The sequence below is a fragment of the Castor canadensis genome, chromosome 2 (assembly GCF_047511655.1).
Source record: "Castor canadensis chromosome 2, mCasCan1.hap1v2, whole genome shotgun sequence".
Lineage (NCBI taxonomy): Eukaryota > Metazoa > Chordata > Mammalia > Rodentia > Castoridae > Castor > Castor canadensis.
In genome coordinates this window covers 65,785,070-65,806,446 of record NC_133387.1, presented here as the reverse complement: position 1 = coordinate 65,806,446, position 21,377 = coordinate 65,785,070, and the positions used below count along the sequence as shown (strand labels likewise).

The following is a 21,377-nucleotide window of genomic DNA, read 5'->3' as shown; positions in this document are numbered from 1 at the left end:
TTTCCAAGGCTATGTAACATGCACCTCTTGTTTTGTAGCCTCAGCACTCTTAGCTTTTTTCTGTCATGATAATTAGACCTCTCAGCTGTGATTTTTGTGGTATATTTCCCTACCTTTGGATGAATTTCTTGAGATTATCCCCGGTCCCAAGCACAGTATTTAGCACATTTTAACTGGTGCGTTTTAGCCTTTGATCCCAAAAATGAACCGTTCATTTTAAAAACAAAGATGCTTGGACTCCATACCTGACTTCAGATCTGAATATACAGATCCTGGCCTAGGCATTTGCATCTGAGACCCTGTGTATGAACGGTTTAGAAAATACATGCTAAATAAAAGCATGAAAATCCAATAAGGAAGTTTCATGTTTAAGGGCTATATTCTGTTTTTCAATATTTAATAATTTTTGCTATTATTTAATATTATTACTGCTTCTGGTAGATATACAAATAGGTGCTTCGAAGATGCTGTTACGAAAGACCACAGGTACCACAAATGCAGTAAACAAGATACCTACTAATAACAGACATTATGGCTAGTGTATATAAGGGAATGATAGGGAAAGATACTAGCAAATATTGATAAAATTGTTCAGTAAGTATAATGTAGCCTCACTGCTGCTGAGAGAAAGAAAACCTTTATTATTAGGTAGGAAGACTTTAGAATATAACTAAAATAGTTACAGGTTTCATTATTTGCACCAAATGCCACGAGTTTTCTTTCTCTGAGTAGTCAGTACTACTTTTTAAAATTTTATTTTGCGAACAGGCTATATTTGTTTTGTTTCCTTATTGCTTGTAGAATTGCTTCATTTTTATAGTTCTTTAAATATAGAGTTTGTTCTTATAATTCTCATAGAAGGTTTATTGTATTTTCTAACTTTTTTTTTTTTTGAGAGACTGGGTTTTAAACTTAGGACTTTGAGTTTGCAAAGTAAGCTGACACTCATAAAGCAAATGCTTTATTGCTTGAGCCACACCTCCATCCCATGTTTTCTAATTCTTAAGATACTTTTTTGACCTAGGTTTGTTCATCGTGAAAGATACTAATTTAAAATTATAAATATGAAATTCCCACTAGGAATTGTAACATTCAAATATACCCAGGTTTATTCATAAGAATTCTTTAGAGGAAAATATGTTTGCTTTGAATCCCTGTAGGAAACAAAAGACAAACTCAAAGAAATAATTGGAGTGAATTTAATGAAGAAACTACTTTACGAAGGTTGAGGAAGTTTTAAGGGAATCAAGAGAGGATGGTAACTCATCAGGGCTTTTACTATCCCTAGATCTGAAGAGACCTTAGGCAGTGCTGTTTCCAGAACCAGCAAGAGCTGTAGCATTAGAAGAGGGGGTGGCCCAGTCGGAGCTTTAGCCTTTGGTAGGAGAATGTCGCTACTGCCAAACTGGGCCACCTGGAGCAAGGATAATCAAGAGAATCAATATCCAATTTCTTCCACCTAAAACTCTCCTTCAGTTTCCTGCTGCTTCTTCCTATTGGCTTCTCCAACCACAGCCAGAAAATGAGTCTGGATGATGCCATCTGGGGTATAGATTTAATAAGGCAAGTAGAAACTATCCAGCAGAGCCTTAATTGTGTATGCATTTTCTTTTGTATTTATACTTTTTTGTTTTTTTGTTTTCAGCTTCCACATGTCTTTATAAATTGTGTTGAATGCTTTTCCTTGAGGCTGCTTTTGGAACAAATTTTAAACAAGTTGAGTCGTCTCAGTTCTCCAGAGGAAGGATGTTCTGAAATAACCTGTGAAACATTTAATGACTTTGTTCGCTTGTTTAAACAAGTAACCCAAGCTGAAAGTCTCAAGAGTCAGACTGTATATATTGTAAGTTCATTTGATTATATCATCTCTTGTTTGCAAACTGATTGTACATTAGATGAATTTCCATATATTTATTTTGAGTCCTGTTTTATACAGTGCTGTATAAGATGCTTTTGGGATACAAAATGTATCAGAAATATTATCTATCTAAAGGAAACCTTAATAGAAGAGTTATAACACATTCATATATGACTGCATGTAGAATTCGATAAATAATAACCAGGGGATGCAAAGAACTGACCTAGGTGAATCTTGAACAGCTTCATGAGGTGATAGCATTTGTAGGCAGACCTAGAAAAATGATTAGGGTAATATAAGAAGAAAGTGAAGAAGAAGAATTTAAGATGGGGGGAATTATGTAACCAAAGGTGTGCAGGTGGGAGGGAGTTTAGAGAGTGCTAAGTAATCTAGTTTTAATGAGTTTTCCTAGGCAGTGAAAAGAGATAGTGAAGATTTTAGAGCAACAAATAAGCCTTAGGAAGATTAGTCGGAAGGCATGTGTTACAGGTAGATTGGAGAAAGATGACAGAATTAAAGGCTAGAACAATGGTTTTGAGGCTATTGTGACTTTTTATATGAGAGGAAATTTGGGTCTGTGCTAGAGTTGGGCAGAAGATGCACAAACAAATGAAAGAAACAGAAAAAGTCAAACGTCACTCGTTTATGGGGTAAGTATGTGGGAAAAGATGAATTGTTGTATGTATACATACATATTACATGTGGTATTCTCTCCACTTCCTCATGTACAGTTCTTAAAACCCTTGGCATATCCAAAGTGATGTGTCTGTTTTTTTTGAATGTGTTGACTGTTGTCTGGGGCTCCTGGATAGCCTCAAGGTAGAGGTTGGTTATCAGGGAACTAACCATGTAATTAGAGAATTGAAACTTTCATCCCCAAAGCATGACATCTGGGGAAGGGAGAGGGACTGGAGATTGACTTAATCACCAGTGGCCAGTGCCTACTAATGAGGCCTCCATAAAAACTCAAAAGAAGGGAAATCAGAAAGTTGACTTGAAGGTGCTAGGAGGCTAGTGTGCCTGAAAAGGGCATAGAAGCTTTGTGCTCCACTTCCATACCTTGTACAATTCATCTCTTCTATTCAGCTGTCCTTGAGTTGTATTCTTTCAAATAAGATAAATAACTAGTAAATGTTTCTCCTAGTTTTGTGAGCTGTTCTAGCAAACCTGAGTAGTTTTTTTCCAGGGGCGGGGAGGAACGCTTGAGGTAGAGATGGTTGGTCAGAAGTCAGAAGGGCAGCCTGGACTTGTGTTTGAGGTGGGAGTAGTCTGGTGAGACTGAGTCCTTAACATGGGGTATCTGACTCTAACCCAAGGTAGATATTGCCAGAATTGAATTGAACTGTAGGACACTTGGTTAGTGCTTACAAAGAACTGGAGGATTTTTTTGGCATTGGAAAATATACATTTGGTGGCAGAAGTATACAGACAGTTTTTGTATTGTTTTTCTGAGCCAGCTGTAGGAAGTTAATACAACAAGTTTTGATGTATCTAGGCAAAGGATTGTGGCATGGGTCAGGGTAGTAGCAGAGGCTAAAAAGTGGTTTAGAGGATAAGGAGATGAACAACAAACAGAGACTGAGAAGAAATCAGTGACATACAAAGAAAACTTGGAGCATGCAGTGTCAGAAGTCTTGCTAGTCTACTCCTTTCTTTCTCCTCTGGCTAGGAGAACAGTTTTTTTTCTTTTTTGGAGGGTGGGGGCTTTTTTGGTTTTTCTATGTTGCGTCTTCAGCTCTATGTCTGGGATATATGAGGTAAAAAAATAAACCAAGTGTTGTGTACTCTGAGGTGAGCTGTTAGTCATCTCATCCCAAGGTTCCTAGCTAGCATCTTTTCCTCTCTTCCAGAGCTTTTGTTGTTTTATATAATCTTCAAGATTCTTACTTTTACTTAGCAGGAGGATTAGGAAAAAGTACATCTCTTCTATCTTCTCAGAAGTGGAAATCTATTTTTTAAAAGTACAAGTGCATAGTGAAGAATACAATGACTATTAATTCATCTTACCACCATTACTTTGATTTATGCCAAAGTGACTCTAGTTTAACCCACCATTGTTTTGTATCAACAGTGCAAATGTCAACATGGTAAAAAAAGACAAAAATTATCTTAATATTATGAAAACAGTTTCATAATGTAAGGAACTAATAGCCTAGTACATCCACTTCTGGATTTTGAAATATCTAGAAGTATAGGAGTTATCTTAGACATATGGTAACCAAAAACTATAATCTTTACGGAATGAGAGGAATTATCCCAGAATATGTCACTGACTTCAGCATGTGACTTCCTAAAGCTCAGTGACTTTAGGAAGAAGGGAGAATTATTTCAGAAATACACATGAGGACTAAATAGGTCCCTGTTTATCTTTAGGCCCAATAGATCAAAGTGTTCAATAAGTATCTGTCGGCTGGCTAAACATTAAGGATAGAAAAGTATGCAGGTGTTTGGTGTAAAACATTTTTTAGAGTAAATGTATAGGATGTTCAGCTATATGTGAATTGGCAAGCTTAGGAAATAACACAGAAAGGTAGCTAAGAATTTTTTTCTAGACAGTAAACTAGCTTACAAATTAAATCTACTAGAAGGCCTTACTGTAAATTATTAGGAAAAACGTTTGGACCTGAATTAGAATTTTTGTTTCTGTGAATGTTAGTTATCTGATAATTACTTTTGAAGAATCATTAATTAGAATATTATGAAATCATTAATTATAATGGCTAATCATTATCAGATCAGAAGAATGAACTGTACTGTTTCAGCTTTGTGTTTTTCATTAAAATGGGTGTGCAAACAGACCAAATTTATTTGAATTAATCTGTGTTCTGGATTACAGAGTTATTTAAGTGGAGATTGATGGGAAAGTTTCATAATGGGGATGCATGGTGGAGAAATTTATATCTTTATTTTCAATTGCAATAAATAACTTTAGCTTTAGCTTGTCTAAACTAATTAGTAATAGAATATTTTAAGTATGATTGTACTCATAAATTGTTTCAAGCTATTAATAAAATCTGCATTTAAACATTATTCCTCATTTAAATGCTTATAACTTAAAAAAGGATTTAGTACTAAAGTTTAAATGTTTAAGAAATAAGAACAGGTTTCTTTGTAGAAAGGTTGATTTTAGTTCTGGGTAGAAAATGTGTAAGAGTACTTGATATATCATACTAGAAAGTTAGGAATCTCAATTACTATTAGGATCTTAAAAAAACAAACAAACATAGAAGCCAATTTGAAGGGGATCCCACTGGCCAAAGATAGGACAACTTGACCATTAAATAGATGGAAACATTAAATACCTTAAAATCCATCAATTCATTATAACACTAAACAAATGCATAAATGCACAAGACCCCAATTCATTGATTACCTTGGGAGTTTATGACTTATTATGACACTGTAGTAGGCTGAATAAAGGCCTTAAATAGCAGGTCCCAATCTCTGGACCCAGTAAGTGTTACCTTATTGGGAAAAAGACTCTCTGCACATGCAATTAAGTGAAGGATCTTCAGATGGGGAGATTTTTCTAGATTATATGGGTTGGCCCACAATATAAACACAAGCGTCTGTACAGGAGGGAAGCAGAGGGAGACATAACACCACATAGACTAAGTAGTAGACCAGGTAACAGAAGCAGTGGGAAGTGGAATCAATGAGTAATTTGAAGGTGCTAGCTTTGAAGGTTGGAATGATGTAGGCAAAAGTCAAAAAGTACTGAAGCTACCAGAGGCAAGGAATAAATTCTTCTCTAGGACCACTGGAAGAAGTGTAGCCCTGCCAACACCTTGATTTTGTTTCAGTAAAACTAACTTCAGAATTCTGGCTTTAAGCCCTGTGCAGAAATTAACATTAAGTCTGTTTTAAGCCACCAAGTTTGTAATAATATCACCACAACCACAAGAAACTCAGACACAAACTCAGTCAGCAGTTTGAAAATGGGCAACTAAGGGGATAGTTCAAATAGGTCTGTCTTGACCTATTTGAACTCAGGTAGTCAAAACATGGATGAAGGAAAGTTCATTCTAGAAAAATGTCTCCCAGTAAATGCAGAAAGAATGATAAAGATTATGATTTTGCAGTCTCTAATAAAATAATGGATTCATAGGTAGTGATAAAAGGCTCCTGGAGAACTTTATAATGGGTAGATCAGGCTTTCATCAACACATAGACAGACAACACACATAAATAAAAACAACCAGATACTGTATGCCTGCTGACATACTGTAGAAAGATACATTACTTTTTGTGAAATATTGTTGTCCAAACTTTAATCTGAATCTGATCAAACCTCAAGATCTATCAGCTATTTTACAGGAAATGTAGGAGATATATAAATGTGTTAAAAGCCATTACAAAGATGTAGTCAGCCAGTCCAGAGTATGGGAAATTCTGTGTGACTAATGACCTGGTTTCTTTAACAAATAAATAACAAGGAAATAAAAAAAGATAGGGGAACTGTTATAATTTAAAAGAATATTGTAATGTATTCCTATGAACTCATCATCTAGTTTCTTTATTCTTTTTTTTTTAAAACACAGTCTCACTGTGTAGCCCAGGCTGGCCTCAATCCTCCTGTCTTTGCCTCCTGATTGCTGAGATTATAGATTGAAATTATAGATATCTGCTGCCACACTTGGATACCCAGGTGTGGCATGTGACCAAACTTGTATCATCTATTTTCATTCTGCTGTTCCCTGTATCATATATCATATCAATAAATGTGTCACTGTGTATGTCTAAATAATAAGGACCTTTAAAAAAAATCAGTAGCATTATTGAACACTGAACAAAAATTTAATCCTTCTTAACATCACCAGTTACCAGTTAGACAAAGGTATATGTAGTTAAAAAATTTAAGCAAGAAAAGTTGTTTTTGTTTTTTTTTCTGTATCTCTACAGGTTTATAAAGACCAGCACTTTTTCGTTTCATGGGAAAATGCCCTTAGAGCACCTTACATTGTCCTTTTTGGTGGTACACCTGTAAAGCAAACCTTTTAATTTAACTCTGACCCATTTTCTACTTACGCATTTGTATTAAAGTGTGTTATAAGTAGTCTGTCTTTTTACTTACTTAACCTCCTCAAAATGTCTTTTTAAAAGAGGCATTTTAAAAGTTAATTCCGAAATTATTTTTATTTATAACATAGAAACTTCAAGTTTTGAATTTTATAGTACATTATTTACATGTTTTATAAACAGTTTTGAAATTGATTTTGACATTGCATTTCTTATTTTAAAGGTTTTAGATAAAGCAGAATATCTAAGAGATATGGAAGCAAATCTTTTGCCTGGATTTCTTAGGTTACAGGAATTGGTAAGTAATATGTGGAAGTGATTTTTCCCTTAAAATAAGTGAATGGCTCTATTCCCTAATCAATAGATGAGTTGCCACAGTTTTCTCATTTTTACCATCTGCTAGGTGAGAATTAATATTTTAATATAAATTGAATTTGCATTTCTCTTATGAGTAAGGTTCAGTTTTTTTCATAGTAAAAGCAGTTTATGACTTGATAACACTTACTGTTCAATTATTTTAGCTTTTTATTTCTAATAGTAAAGTAACTGCTCTTAAATGGCAGGGGACCAGATTGAACTACAAGGATTTTTAGATTTTGCTTTCATTTTATCTAAAAAATTAATGGTATGGCTATTTTGAATCATCTGGATTTTTGCCCTATGGCCATTCAGTGTCAGAACTCAGGTTTATATTTCAAATTACTGTTGTGTTGCCACTAAATAGTACTAATGCTACTGTAATTGTCATGGCCCAATGAGAAAAGAATAGGAATGAGCTTAATATTCATATGTGTCAAGTGAAAGATAATAATTATCATGGAAAATTGATAAAGAAATTTAATAAAGAAAATTGATAAGAGAATCCAATCTTCATCAAAATCAGTATAGGAATGCTTATCTCAAAAGAGCTGTTGGTTCTTTCCTGTTAGGACTATACTCATGAAAGGAGTCAAGAGCAAGTTTGACCAAAATCATAGTGTTCAGTTATCATTAATTTAAATATTGTTCATATTGTAGTTTGTATTTAATTTATAAATTCATTTTAGTTTTATAATTTTATTAATGCAGTGACCAGAGACACATGTTTACTGTAGGTAAATTTCTCCTTCCTTTTATTTTCTTTATTTGTTTTGTTTGTGTTTGTGGGTTTTTTGCATGACCTCATTCACTGTTTCCCATTGCTTTGCTCTCAGACTCACTATTTCCCATTGCTTTGCTCTCAGACTCCCCATCTGGCATCCAGTGTGCCTTCTTGTCTTCTTCCTCTTCCAGTATAGATTACATCATCCTTTTTGTTTTGTTTTGTTTTGTTTCTGTGGTACTGGCATTTGAACTCAGGGGTTACAGACTGTAAGCCACCCCACAGCACTTTTTCTTGTGATGGGTTTTTTTTGAGATAGGGTCTCACATACTATTTGCCCTAGCTGGCTTTCAACCTTGATCTTCCTGAAACTCTGCCTACTCAGTAGCTAGGATTACAGGTGTGAGCCACCAGCATCTGAGTTAGATTACTTCATCTTTTTCTCTATATGCCCACCATTGGTGATCAGACATCCCTTCATAGTAATTGGGCCTTTCCCTGTTTTTTTTTTTCTTTTTCTTTTTATAGTTCTAATTATAGAAACTGAAGAAAATAAAAAGATTTCCAGTAATCTCAACTCTGCCACCAAACAGAATTATTGTTTTGACATTCCTGAAAACATTCTTGATTTTTAAAAAAATGTATTTCATTTGAGAGAAATCTAATGGAAGCGTTTCCCATTTTTTATATTAAGTATTCATCTGAGTAAAAAGAAATTTAAATTATGATAAAAATCGTATGCTGAAGGTACTTTAAGATGAACACATAGGAACATTGCCAATTTAAAATCCTTTCAGAATGATAACTTCTTTTTTTTTTTTTAACCTATCAGTATAGTAGCTGATTTTATAAAATGCTTTTATGTCTGCTGTGTAATCAAGATTGTGGATAAAGCATACTTGTTTACCCTATTGAAATAAACTCAGAGATTCTTAAAAATCAAGGAGTTTTGTAAGATGAGAAAAACATTTGAAAAGTCTTTTCCTCTTAGAAAAATGCTAGATTTTCTATGGAATTACTCATTTATTGAACTCAACTGCCTTTGTTAGCCCAAAGAACATTTTTCTAAGTAATGAAAATTAGTACATAAGAAGCACACAAGTTAGGGATCAGTAAATAGTAAGTCACCATTAAAGTGTAGCGTGATTTATGTAGGAAATTGTGTCATGAGGATACTTTTAGATAAAAGCAGTTGTTAGGTCTGCTTTGTCAGCCAAGGAGATGTCTAAAAGAACATGGGAAAATTAGTTTTTTGTGTCTAGTGCAGATAAATTCTAGCTAGTCATTTTATAAAAGGATAACATATACAATGATCTTGTTCTTTTTGGTATACTAATTGTAATTTCTAAATTGGCTTTAAAAGATACCTGTCTTACTTAGCATTGATTTTTTTTTTTTAGATGCTAATACTCACACTTGTTTGTATTTTAATGTATATTTAATATCAGTTTTACTCAACAATTTGTGAAAAAATAAGCTTTAAGAAAATCTTTAAATTTCCTAGTAATACGAGGTTATATAGTATAGCATATCTGTTTTTCTTTAACCAGGTTTCTTTCCTCTTAGTTGCCATCACTGCTTTCATGATGAAAAATGCCGAGTTTTGCCTTTTTGTTTATTGTCTAAAACCATACAATTTTTTAAAAAATTCTCATGAAAGGGTTTTTTTCTTTATTTTTCCTGCAAGTGTATTTCTATAAAGTAAATCCTTGTGTGACTATCGTAACATTTCATGGATATCTGAAATGTTGATTAGCCTACAAGTTTTATGGCAATTTGAATAATAATGTGTGAAAATTTGCAAATGGTTGAGTTCCTTGATTTAGGTTTTAAAATATGGTTTATTAAAATGCAAATAATTTTTTATATGTTAGAACTATGCTGGATTTACTTGATGAAAAACCCAAATGGAATTACTGTTCTGGTTAAGATTTTTAAACACAAAGTTGCTTTTATTTCTTTTTCTTACAGACTGACAGAAATGTGACTATTATCTTTCTCAGTGAAATTATTTGGGAAAAGTTTCGTCCAAATACTGGATGCTTTGAACCATTTGTCTTATATTTTCCTGATTATAGCATAGGTAAATTTTAATACATTGTTTTGGCAATTGATACTCAGTAAAATTGTTTTTATAAGATTAAGTTATAGCATATTCATGTTGAAATTCTTGAATGTCTTAAACTGTTAAGGTTTGCTACTAATCTCAAATAAAATGCTATATTTCTGCACTTATAGAAGTTTTACTTTGGAACTGTGAAAGGGTATTCTCATATAAGTACTAAAGTTTTTTGAATCAGCAGCTCTAATATATTTGTGCTCGTGGTATATTTTCATCATTTTAGTACATTAATTGTGATTTTTATCATTCACACAAATAATCAGATTAGACTGGTAAAGCATATCAAAGTTATGCTGAAATCTTTACCATATGCTTGGGTTAAGTAAATTGCAGAATGTATCTTCTTTTGTAAATCTCATTTTCTGTTACTTTAACTCTTATTGTACAAACTGCTAGATTGTTCTTTTCTTAGGGGTTATATTTAATCTTAAATTTTATAGCTCCTGATAATTTTTGCCTTTTTTGTTTTGTTGAATAGCTTTGTAGATTAATGATTGAGCTATCACTATACAAAGATGATACTCTAATTCAAAGATCATAACTGTGAAGCATAAAATGGTTAGCCGGTTATGAGAAAATAGTACCCCATGACCTTGGCCTTGTTAACACTTGCCTTCTGAACTAATGAGCTGTAGACATTCATTGCCAAGATTAACACATTTTTGCCTATTTTCACAAGAGCAGCAGCCAAGTAACACCTCCTACTTTAGCTAATTAAATAAGTTCTTTTTTTTTAAGGAACCCAAAATAGATAAGAGTCCTTATTTTCAGTAGCTTCCCTTCCATGAAAATCACAAAATAAGGGGAAAAGAAAAGAATAGAAAGGGATGAATCAGAATTTGATTTAAAAAATTCCTTTGAATCTTTGTCATCTCCATATATTTTCATGTCCTGTTTTATTTCTAACTTTACTGAGAAGCTAGTTAGAATATAAAAAAGTTATGAAAAATGTTGGTTTTCTGCATCATTTTGAAGTTAAAGTATGATATAATTGTAGAATTTGATTAAAATGTTTTAAAGATACAAAACAGCATAGATGGAGAGAGTTTGAGGACAAAATTCAATATAGTGATCTTTATAATGTTGGTGAGTATAGGAAAATAGACTTGAAAAGTATATAATAATGGAGTCATATTAAATCTGATTTTTAAATTTTAGGTTCTTTTGCATATCATTTAAACACTACGATCAGATAAAAAGCTATTCAGGGAGGAAACATTAATTTTAAGCCAAATTATGGTTAGAGTAAGTATGCCTAGAGCCAGGGCAAAGAGAGAGTTTTAATGCGAGGATGATGCGTGTGTCATCGTTAGAGATGCGGTGTCTGATGTTAAGGACATTTCCTCAGTGGCTAGGGCCCAGTTTGGAAGTTGTCTTTTCTAGTTTTTACCATGTGCAGACTATTCCCTTTTGTTCTTGTCTATTAATCCTGTTGCCTATTTCATTTAGTGTTTGCTTCTACTATTTTTCTATTTTGGTTATTTTGCTTCTTTGTTTATTTAGTAATTTATTAAGGAATTATAGGCATCTTGATTTTTTTTGTTGTGTTGGACTTTTTTCTGGTAAGCATTCACAAATACTTGAAGATATAGTTGACCTTTTTTAGGCTATTTGTACGTGTTTTTGGAGAAAGGATAAAGAGTAACCTTTATTCCAGGGCTAATTTTAGGTCTACTTCAAAACCTGACCTTCTGAATCTCTACTGAATGCCCATGTATTCAGCATGGTCTATGCATTTTGACTAGTAGTGATATGTGAGCTCTGGGAATTGTTTGACTTACAGTTTTCCAATAATTGTTTTTTTTTTTAAACTGGAAATAGTTCTTATTTGGCCTTATTGGTTTTTACTTTCTGCATACATAAAGTAGTATTCAACCAAGACATGAGGAAAATCCCTTTGCTCATTTCTTATACCCTTTTCTTCTACCTAGCTCTAGCTCTCTCCCCTTGGGTACTCTGCTCTGCTGAAGCTCTCTCTAGTCTCTGTCTCCTCAATTCAGTGAGATTAATGGGCTTCTTTTGGGACCCTCCTTGCCCCACAGTCTTAAATTACCTCTGGTTAGAAAGCCTGGTTGATGGTAGGACTCATCTCATGTGTTTCCCCTTTCTTAGGAATCAATCCTTTACTGCCTGTTCAATGCTAGAAAGTAATTGTTTTCTATGTTGTGTTCAGTTGTTAGTTGTTTATTACAGAAAAGTATTTCTGGATCCTCTTATTCACTCAAAAGTAGAAGCAGATGTGATGTCCCTCTACAAGTTACAAATGGCTCTGTATGTGTGTGTGTGTGTGTGTGTGTGTGTGTGTGTGTGTGTGTGTGTGTGTGCGTGTGCGTGTGTGTTTAAGAACAAACTTTTAAGACACCAGGAGACCAATTAAAAAGATACCTCTTCCCTTGCATTTGCTAGCTGGTGGTACACTGTCTTCAGCTTTTTGTTTAGAAGTAAGATATTTTTTTCTCATGACTTGGAGTAGTCCTAGACTAAATCTTTCATGACTTGCTTAATGTAGACTAGTACTCTGAGATTTTGTCTACAGTCTGTAACCAAGCAGTTGGGCTAATTTTACATCAATGCAGTGAATGTTTTGATTCTTCACCACACCCTTACAGATGGGAAGTAGTCAGACTGAAGACATAGGAAGATTTTGTTTTATTTTTCTTTGTCTGAGACAGGATTTTGCTTTGTACCCCAGCCTGGCTTCAAAATCACTATTCTCCTGCCACAGCCTCCCAAGTGCCAGGATTATAGGCATGTACCACCACACCAAGCCTAGAGTTTTGATTCTTATTGGACATTCATCAGGGCTGCAATGGGCTAGTTGTAATAGCTAACCAAATTTCATATGGAGTATCAAGTTTATCTGAAGGGTATACCTAGATAGAGATGTTCACAGAATAAAGTTTGAGCTGAGACTCAACAGTTTATCCAAATTTCCTCTTTATGTATTTAAAGATCATCTTTTTGCCTCTATATGTTCATCTGTCTGACATCCATGTCTCCTTTTTTCTCTTCCTCTTTCCATTCATCCAGTTATTTGGTAGCTTTTATTTATAAATATGCTTTTTGTTAGTAGCTGTGTTTAAAATGTCCTCATAATATAACTATTTCTAAATTTCTGTTCACAAATTTCTGCTAAGAGTCCATATACATTTGACTTACAGAGAGTTGTTAAAATTAAGAACTAATAGTAAATGGCATGGTTAAAATTCTCAATTAATGGGAACCTAAAAAAGAAGGAAATTGACATAATCAAAACATCCTAGAAGAGTTTTTCAGCTGAAATTATTGCAAAAGACCTGTACCATGTGGGACTAGGTTTAGAGTTATAGTTGTATTCAAAATTCTTAACTGAGAAGTGTAAGGAGACCATTGCATCAAGAAATCAGAGGATGTTGCAATAAGAAATGAATAATTGATTCATGTACTATGAGAATTTTTGAGTAATAGTTTTTGTTTCATTTTAACTGTGCTTCTGTAATATGATATTTTCAGTATGTTAAAATACTAGGCTAGGACCTTTGACATGTAATATTATATAAAGAGCTTAAAATATAATAGAAGAGAGAATAAAGATACCAAAGTTGAAAGAAAGAAACATGTTTTATCAAAGGGAGAATAACAAAATAAGGATTGGGATCAGGTGATGATTATTGTAAAAAGATGTAATGCATTCTTTTCATTTTTCAAAAAAACCATTTTCTAGTTTGTTGGTAGTTTATTTACTACTCTTTTTTTTTTCTAGTTGATACACTTAGTAAGCAAAAAAATAAACTTGAATCCATAGTGCTTTTTCACCTTTGATACTGCTTTTGCCAGTAATTAGACTCGAGATTTTCTTTAGATGTCATTTTATTTATTTACTTACTTATTTTTTTTGGCGGTACTAGATTTTGAACTCATTCTTGCTAGCCAGGTGGCTCTACCATTTGAGCCATTCTATCAGCCCAATGTCATTGTTTTATATTTGTCTTAATCAACATTTATATTTTTAGAAAATAAGATTAGTAATTGTTTGTTCTTTTGTTTTTCTTTTCAAATTTTGTTACTTTCTGAATTGTTTCTGTTCAAAACACTTTTGATGCCAAATGTGTGAGATTTTCTCCACCCAACAACTAATTCTCTAATTGGTCAAGACACCAAGTACACAATTTAATTCTGTTTTAGCACTAACAACCACAATTAGTGCAGTCTCCACAGATTAAGGGATCAGTCTTAAAAGTCTGCTCGTACTTCAAATGTTAGGTGCACGTCCCAAATTTTCGCTTGTACTTCTGAGAACTAACTGTAAGCTAGAGGTTCCTATGACCCCCTCCTCTGGTTTGATAATTTACCAGAACACCACATAAAACTCAGGAAAGCGCTTTACTTACTATTACCAGTTTAGATTAAAGGATACTAAAAATGGACACAGATGAACAGCCAGATGAAGAGGCATGTAGAGTGAGGTTCAGAGGGGTCCCAATTACAAGCTTCTGACCCTGTAGATTTGGGTGAATGTGTGTAGACACATTCACCAGCCTGGAGGCTCTTTGAACCCCATAATTTATGGGGTTTATGTTTTCATATAGGTGTGATTGATTAAATCATTGGCCGTTAGTGATAAAATCTATCTCCAGCCTTCTCTTCTCTCTTGAGGTCAAGGGGTGGGGAGGCATTCCAGCAGCTAGTTTCCATTGCAAAGCTATCTAGACGCCCACTGAGGGTTACCTCATTAGTGTAAGCTCAGGTATGCTTGAAAGGGACTTAAACTGTGAGTCACAAATATATATTTATTATTATATCACCAAATCATACTTTTCCAATTTTTAAACAGGTTATTATTCCTTCATTATTGCTAGGCCTGAGTGTTTTTTTTAAACCTTTGTTATGAGATGCTAGAAGATGTGATCAGGGTACTGTGCTAATCATTCTAAGTTAATTTGTGTTCTGTGAACAGGGAGCCTTCAGAAGATCTTGTCCCATGATCATCCTCCAGAGTATTCAGCTGACTTTTATGCTGCCTACATTAATATTCTTCTTGGAGTTTTCTACACTGTTTGTCGGGATTTAAAAGAGCTTAGACACCTGGTGAGTGAACATTCTACTTTAAATACATATGTCTTTTAATATTTTTTCATACAGAAATGGTGTGAGACAAGCTAGTAGCTGCAAATGTATTTTGGAAATTTTCTGCAAAAGATTCCTTTCAGGCATCTTTTCTGAGTATGCTTTTAAATTTGCTTTAGGAATTGGTGTTTTTTAAATTTAATTTTTGAATTAGCATACATTAATAATTACGAGAGGGTTTCTTATGATAGTTCTATGCATGCATACAATGTACTTGGAACAAGTTCACTGTGTTTTTGTTTTTATCCTCCCTTCTCCCCCCTTTTTCAAACAGTGTTTGGTGGGCATCATAAATGCTGTCTTCATGTATCTGTATATGTGTGTGTGTGTGTGTGTGTGTGTGTGTGTGTGTGTGTGTGTGAACATACTTTGATCCTCTTCACCCCTCAGTATTCTTTCCTCCCTTGCTGATCCCCCCACAATCCCCCTTGACATTATTTTTCATACTACTAATAATATCCCATTGTTAACTATCATCATCAATATCATTTAGGTCTAAGTTCCACAAATGAGCAAAAAACACAGGATATTTGGCTTTCTGAGCTCAACATGATGCTCTCCAGTTCTATCCATTTTCCCACAGATGACATAATTTCATTTTTCTTTATGGCTGAGTAGTATTCCATGGTGTGTGTGTGTGTGTGTGTGTGTGTGTGTGTGTGTGTGTGTGTGTGTATTTATTTATTTATTTATTTCCTTATTTTTACTTTTTTTTTTTTTTTACCCATTCATTGGGTGCCTCAGCTGATTCCGTAGTTTGGCTATTGTGAAAAGAGCTACAATAAACATGTATATGTGCTAGAATGTTACAGTGGGATCATATGGTAGTTTTATTTTTACGTTTTTGAGGAAACTGATTTCCATACTGATTTCCATAGTGGTTACACTAATTTACATTCCAACCAAGAGTTTGTGAGGGTTCCTTCCCACCTCCTGTCCCACCCCCTGGCATCCCCTCCAGCATTTGTTGTTGTTTGTTTTTTTGATGACTGGGAATTGCTATTTCTTTAAGTATTTTGGGAGACTAGATTTGTAGGTAGCATAAAACAGAAGAAAATAAAGTGCTGTTTTGAATATTCATTTAGATTTGTTTTCTCTGCAAATCCTATGATAGTCCTGAAAATAATAATTATAATTTTTAGAAAATTACTGGAGGAGTTATTTTTATACTCATATAAATACCAAACACAGGGTAGTTCATTTGTTTAACTTTAGTTTTGTGTGATTTCTAAACATCTGTCACATTTAAATTTCTTATATTTCAAACATTTTTCTCCCAAATATCGAAGTTTCTTAGAAATTATTCAGAGAAGAATGATTTACTTAGACTTTTTTTTAACAGTCTTTAAAAATGTAATTCAAAGTTTCTAATGTCTGCTTTTTTTTTTTTTTTTTTTTTTTGTGAGTACTGGGGTTTGAATCAGGGCCTCACACTAATTGAGTTAGGGTCTTGTGAACTGTTTGTCTGGACTGGCCTTGAACTGAGATCCTTTTGATCTCTGTCTCCTAAGTAGCTAGGATATAGGCATGAACTACCAACACCCGGCTGTAATGTCTCCTTTTTATTGTTTTGTTTTGTTTTACTTAACCTGGTGGCCAGTGACAGTGGCTAATTGCTTAATGACTAAGAAAAGAGTGCCAAAAATAACTGAAGTTTAAAGGATAGAATAAGGAAATGACCTATTATTAAAATAGCTAACAATTGTATTCAGTGGTACTAATGTGTTAATAGTTTACTATAATTATCTTGTTAGTTGTAGTATTTATAAGATAATGAAGGTATTACATGATTTTTAATTTATAAATTTGAAATCAATTTCTAATTTACAGAAAAATTACAAGTTCGGTAAAAAGATCTGCCCCCTCTTTTTTTCTCAAACTATTTTAGAATGAGTGTGTACCTATACCCCTTTATCCCTGAATACTTTAGGATGCATTTCCTATATATACGTTCTCCTACCTAACCATATCCTTCATTTGGAATCAGAAACCAATTTTTTATTGCAGTCTCACCTTCAGACCCTATTCAAGATTGGGTAGTTGTTGTAATAAATGTCTTTCATAGCAAAAGAATCCAGTTCAGGATCACATGTTGCATTTACTTATGTCACTTAAACTTACTTTCACCTGAAACAGTTTGTTTTTGGCTTTCATGACCTTGAGACCTTTGAAAATTACAAGCCAGTTGTAGAATATGCCTTAGTTTGCATCTAATATTTCCTCATGATTAGATTCAGGTTTTACATCTGACAGGAATGTCACAGAAATGTGCTATTTTCTACATCCTATCAGGTGACAAAGAATTTAAATTTACCTCATTATTAATGAATGATGCTCACTTTGTTTTGTTCTGTTTTTGTGGTGCTATGGAAAAAACCAAGGGCCAGTGGTGTTTATTTTGATAATTTGATTATGGTAATCTCCTTTTGCCTTTGTAATTAATATGTATTTGGTGGGGAAGTATCTTTAAACTTTGTAACTATTTTCTACATCAGAATTTTCAATTTGCTAATTTTTTTTCATATCAGACTGACTTCAGGGTATCTATTTTAATATAAGTGATCTTCAGGGTGGGTCTGACCTTGAAGCACAGTTTTCTTTGGCTGGCCACAGGAGGTTTGAAGCATGATTTTACTCATGGGTAAAAAGGTGATGGCAGTAATGTGTATCTCATAGAATGCTTTGGAGAATTAAATGAGTTAATGTACACTGAGCGCTTAGAATAGAAAGTTCTGGCACATAGGAAGGGTTCATTGCTTGATGAAAATTTCTGTAAATTAATATGTCTTATTGAAAATGTTCTTAGTTCTGATTTTCATTCTTTCAGTGCTTAGGAAATAGAATGTGGATATTCTAAAAAAGCAAAACAACTCAGGAATTATGTCTACTTAGCTTTGGAATATTTATGTATTTGTGCTTTAATATGTGCTTTGGTTTTCTGCTGATGCATATGAAGTCACCAAATTTAGCAGCTTAACACACATTTATTAGCTCACAGTTTTGTAGGTCAGAAGTCCAGGGATATGTTGCTGGGTTCTCTGCTCAAGATATGACAAGGCTGAAATCAAAATTTTGGCTAGAGTGAATTCTTATCTTGAGACTGTGGGGAAATTCTGCTTCCAAGCTCACTCAGATTATTTTCAGAGTTCTATTTCTTTTGGTTGTCGCGATGAGGTTCCATGACCTTGCTGTCTCTTCTGGGAGTTTTACTCAGGTCTCCTAGAGACAGATGCATTCTTTGCTAGCTATAAGCTGGCAAAAGTGAGTATAGTCTTCTTATAATAGCCGACTTCTGTGACCAGCTAGAGAAAATGTTCTGCTATAAAGGGCTCGTGTGATTAGTTCTGATTTGCCTGATTATCTCCCTGTTTTAAGTATCCTGTAAATAGCATAATTTTCAGAATCTTAATTTCATCTGCAACGTCCCTTAAGAGCAATACTTACATTAGAGTTCAATTGAACAACTGGAAGAAAAGCTGTGTATACAACAAGGGACAGCATCTTGGAAGCTAACTTAGAATTCTGTTTACTACACTGTACATATATCACAGTTTCTAACAGATAATTCCAAATACAATAATGAAGTCTTGCTGAAATTGTTAGTGAGGAAAACATGGGAAAGCTTAATTTGCTTGTCTTACCTTTTGGCAACATACTCAGTATTCATAATAGATTATTTTACATCTTAAAAGTAGTGCAAATTTTTTCTTTAAAAATTAGGGAAATATTCTAATTCACCTGAGTCAGGCTGTAATAAGATTATTTTTTATTGATTTAGAAATAAATTTCTAGAACTTTCATAGATTCAGGCAGTGGAATCCCTGTGTATTTGTTGACAGCTTACACTTTGCTTCTGTTTCCTTTATTATGCCAAATAGGCAAAATAAAAATGCAGTTTTCAGAAATAAGTGAATTAACAGGTGACCATAATTAGTTCTTGATGATTATCTTCTGTTTCTGCTAAGGCATAAATATTCACTGAGCATGTTGTCATTTTTTAATAAAGTTATATCTGTGTCCTCCCTAGAAGCAACAAGTTAAGAGTTAACTATATACTTACAAGTTAAGAAATGAGGTGCGGCTGTTTGAGCAGATACATAGTGGTAGTGAAAATTCATAATATCAAAAGATCATCCAAAATTATTTCTGCTTGGCTTTGGAATAATTTTTGTGATTTTTTTTTTTTTTTTTTTTTAGTAGCAGTTTTTCTATTTTCTTTTTCTGGGCAATTGGGAGGACAATTTAAAATAACACAGGGCTTAAATTAACATTATACTATAGATAATCAATTTGCTTATATTTGAGAATCAGTGTAGGCGAAATGGACATGATACTGGAGAGCACATTTGAATGTTAACAGTGACAGTTGTGAGAAGTATTTTGTGTTTGGACAGATGCTTAAAAAATTGTTAGCAAGATCTAGACTTTATAGATTCTCCTAAGTACAGAAATTATGTTTGGACATTTAAGTGTACTCATACAATCATATGAGTTTTATACAATCAATAACTTCCTGTGGAATCACATGGGGGAAATGCTCATTTTGCTTGTACTATAGTTTATTAAAGTTAAATTAGAAAATAGTCTCAATTATTTTAATTGCCTTTTTACTGCTATTCATAAATTATTTAGCATGCATTTTAATGTTTCAACCAAAAAGAAAAGCAGTATGTTTTAGTTTAGCTAAGTTATTTACCTTTTAGTTTTAACATTATGATACCTCAGTGTTGTTGGTTAGTGCTTAGATCTGAAAATCTAAAACTAAGATAAGAAAGCTGGCCAAAGGGAAAATTTCTTTCTTTCACCCCCTTCTCTCTCAAATTAATAGTAGCACTTAGTATTATCCCCTGAATTTGAGGTTATATAGTTATACACCTTTGTATGTATTTGTTCTAGGCTCCATTTAAAAATTATTTCAATATAAAATAGTTGGGACCAAATTAACAGATCACATCAGTATGTTTTTACCAATTTGCTTTACTTGCCTTTCAGTAGAATTGCTGTGTTAACTCATGGAAAATTACTAAGTAGCTATGATTAGATAGATTCTCAGACTTTACAATATTTCAAGTTTCTGGAGAGACTGTTGAAATGTAAGTACCTGGGTGTGATTCTCAGAGATTCTGAGTTTAGTGTGCCTTTGGTGGTGCCAAGAACTTGTAACAATCTCAGGTAGTGCTGTCAATCCAAATACTTTGAGTCATACTGAACCTGGGTGATGTTTAATCTATTGACAATGTTCAGACCTTGGAAAATAACAGCTAATTCTTTGGCCTTGAGGTTTTTTAATTAAAAAGTGATGTCCTATGCAATATCATTTTGACCTAAGAGTACAAATTATGCTTTGTTATTTTATGTCCAGAAACTAACATACTAGTCAGGATTTAGCCATTTAAAGAATATTTTTAATGCTGTTATACTATCATTGATATTTTGCAGTTTTATTATAATAATAAATTATAATTACATTGTACTCTAGCAGTTGTACTTAAATTACTTGATTTGTAATAAAAATTTTACTTGAAAAATAAATTCCTAATTGTGATAGATCCATGCTTTAGCTCTCTTTCCTTTTTCTTTTTTTTATTTATAGGCAGTACTTAATTTTCCTAAATATTGTGAACCTGTGGTTAAAGGAGAAGGTAACTATGTAACTTGAATTATTATTTTTTTGAGAAAAAAATTATATAAGATTTAAATTATTGAAATTTTCTTCTCCTGGGGGTGGGTAGCAGGTGAACGTGATACTCGCAAACTGTGGAGAAATATTGAACCTCATTTGAAGAAAGCCATGCAGACTGTTTATCTCAGGGAAATATCAAGGTAATTACTCTCTATTTGGTATGTGTGTGACAGGTTAAGTATTCCTCATCCAAAATGCTCAGTATCACAATGTTTTCAGAGTTTAGATTTTTTTCAGATTTTGGAATATTTGTGTAGAGTTCGCTAGTTGAGCCACCCTAATCCAAAAATCTGAAATCCAAAATACTACAAAATCTGAAACTGTTTAAGCATAATGTTGAAACTCAAACAGTTTTGGGGTTTAGAACATTTCAGATTTTGGATTTTATAATTGGGAATGCTCAATTTCTATATCTTTATTTGAGATATTTACTAAAGTGTTCATGTTTTCCTTTTTCACATGAGGGAAACAGTCATGGAACTCAAACATTTGAATTATTTCTTTATTT

General features: G+C 33.3%; 1 protein-coding gene across 3 annotated transcripts in view; it reads left to right on the top strand.

Annotated features, from left to right (window-relative positions):
* The window catches only part of Orc5 (origin recognition complex subunit 5), a 66,291-nt gene that overhangs the window by 5,383 nt on the left and 39,531 nt on the right, over positions 1-21,377 (top strand). For all 3 annotated transcript variants that reach the window (XM_020153286.2, XM_020153285.2, XM_074064927.1), the window contains 6 exons: positions 1,646-1,843; positions 7,101-7,175; positions 9,930-10,041; positions 15,017-15,147; positions 20,780-20,828; positions 20,919-21,009. In XM_020153286.2, coding sequence (XP_020008875.1) covers positions 1,646-1,843; positions 7,101-7,175; positions 9,930-10,041; positions 15,017-15,147; positions 20,780-20,828; positions 20,919-21,009 — 656 coding nt within the window. The remainder of the gene's footprint in view (positions 1-1,645; positions 1,844-7,100; positions 7,176-9,929; positions 10,042-15,016; positions 15,148-20,779; positions 20,829-20,918; positions 21,010-21,377) is intronic.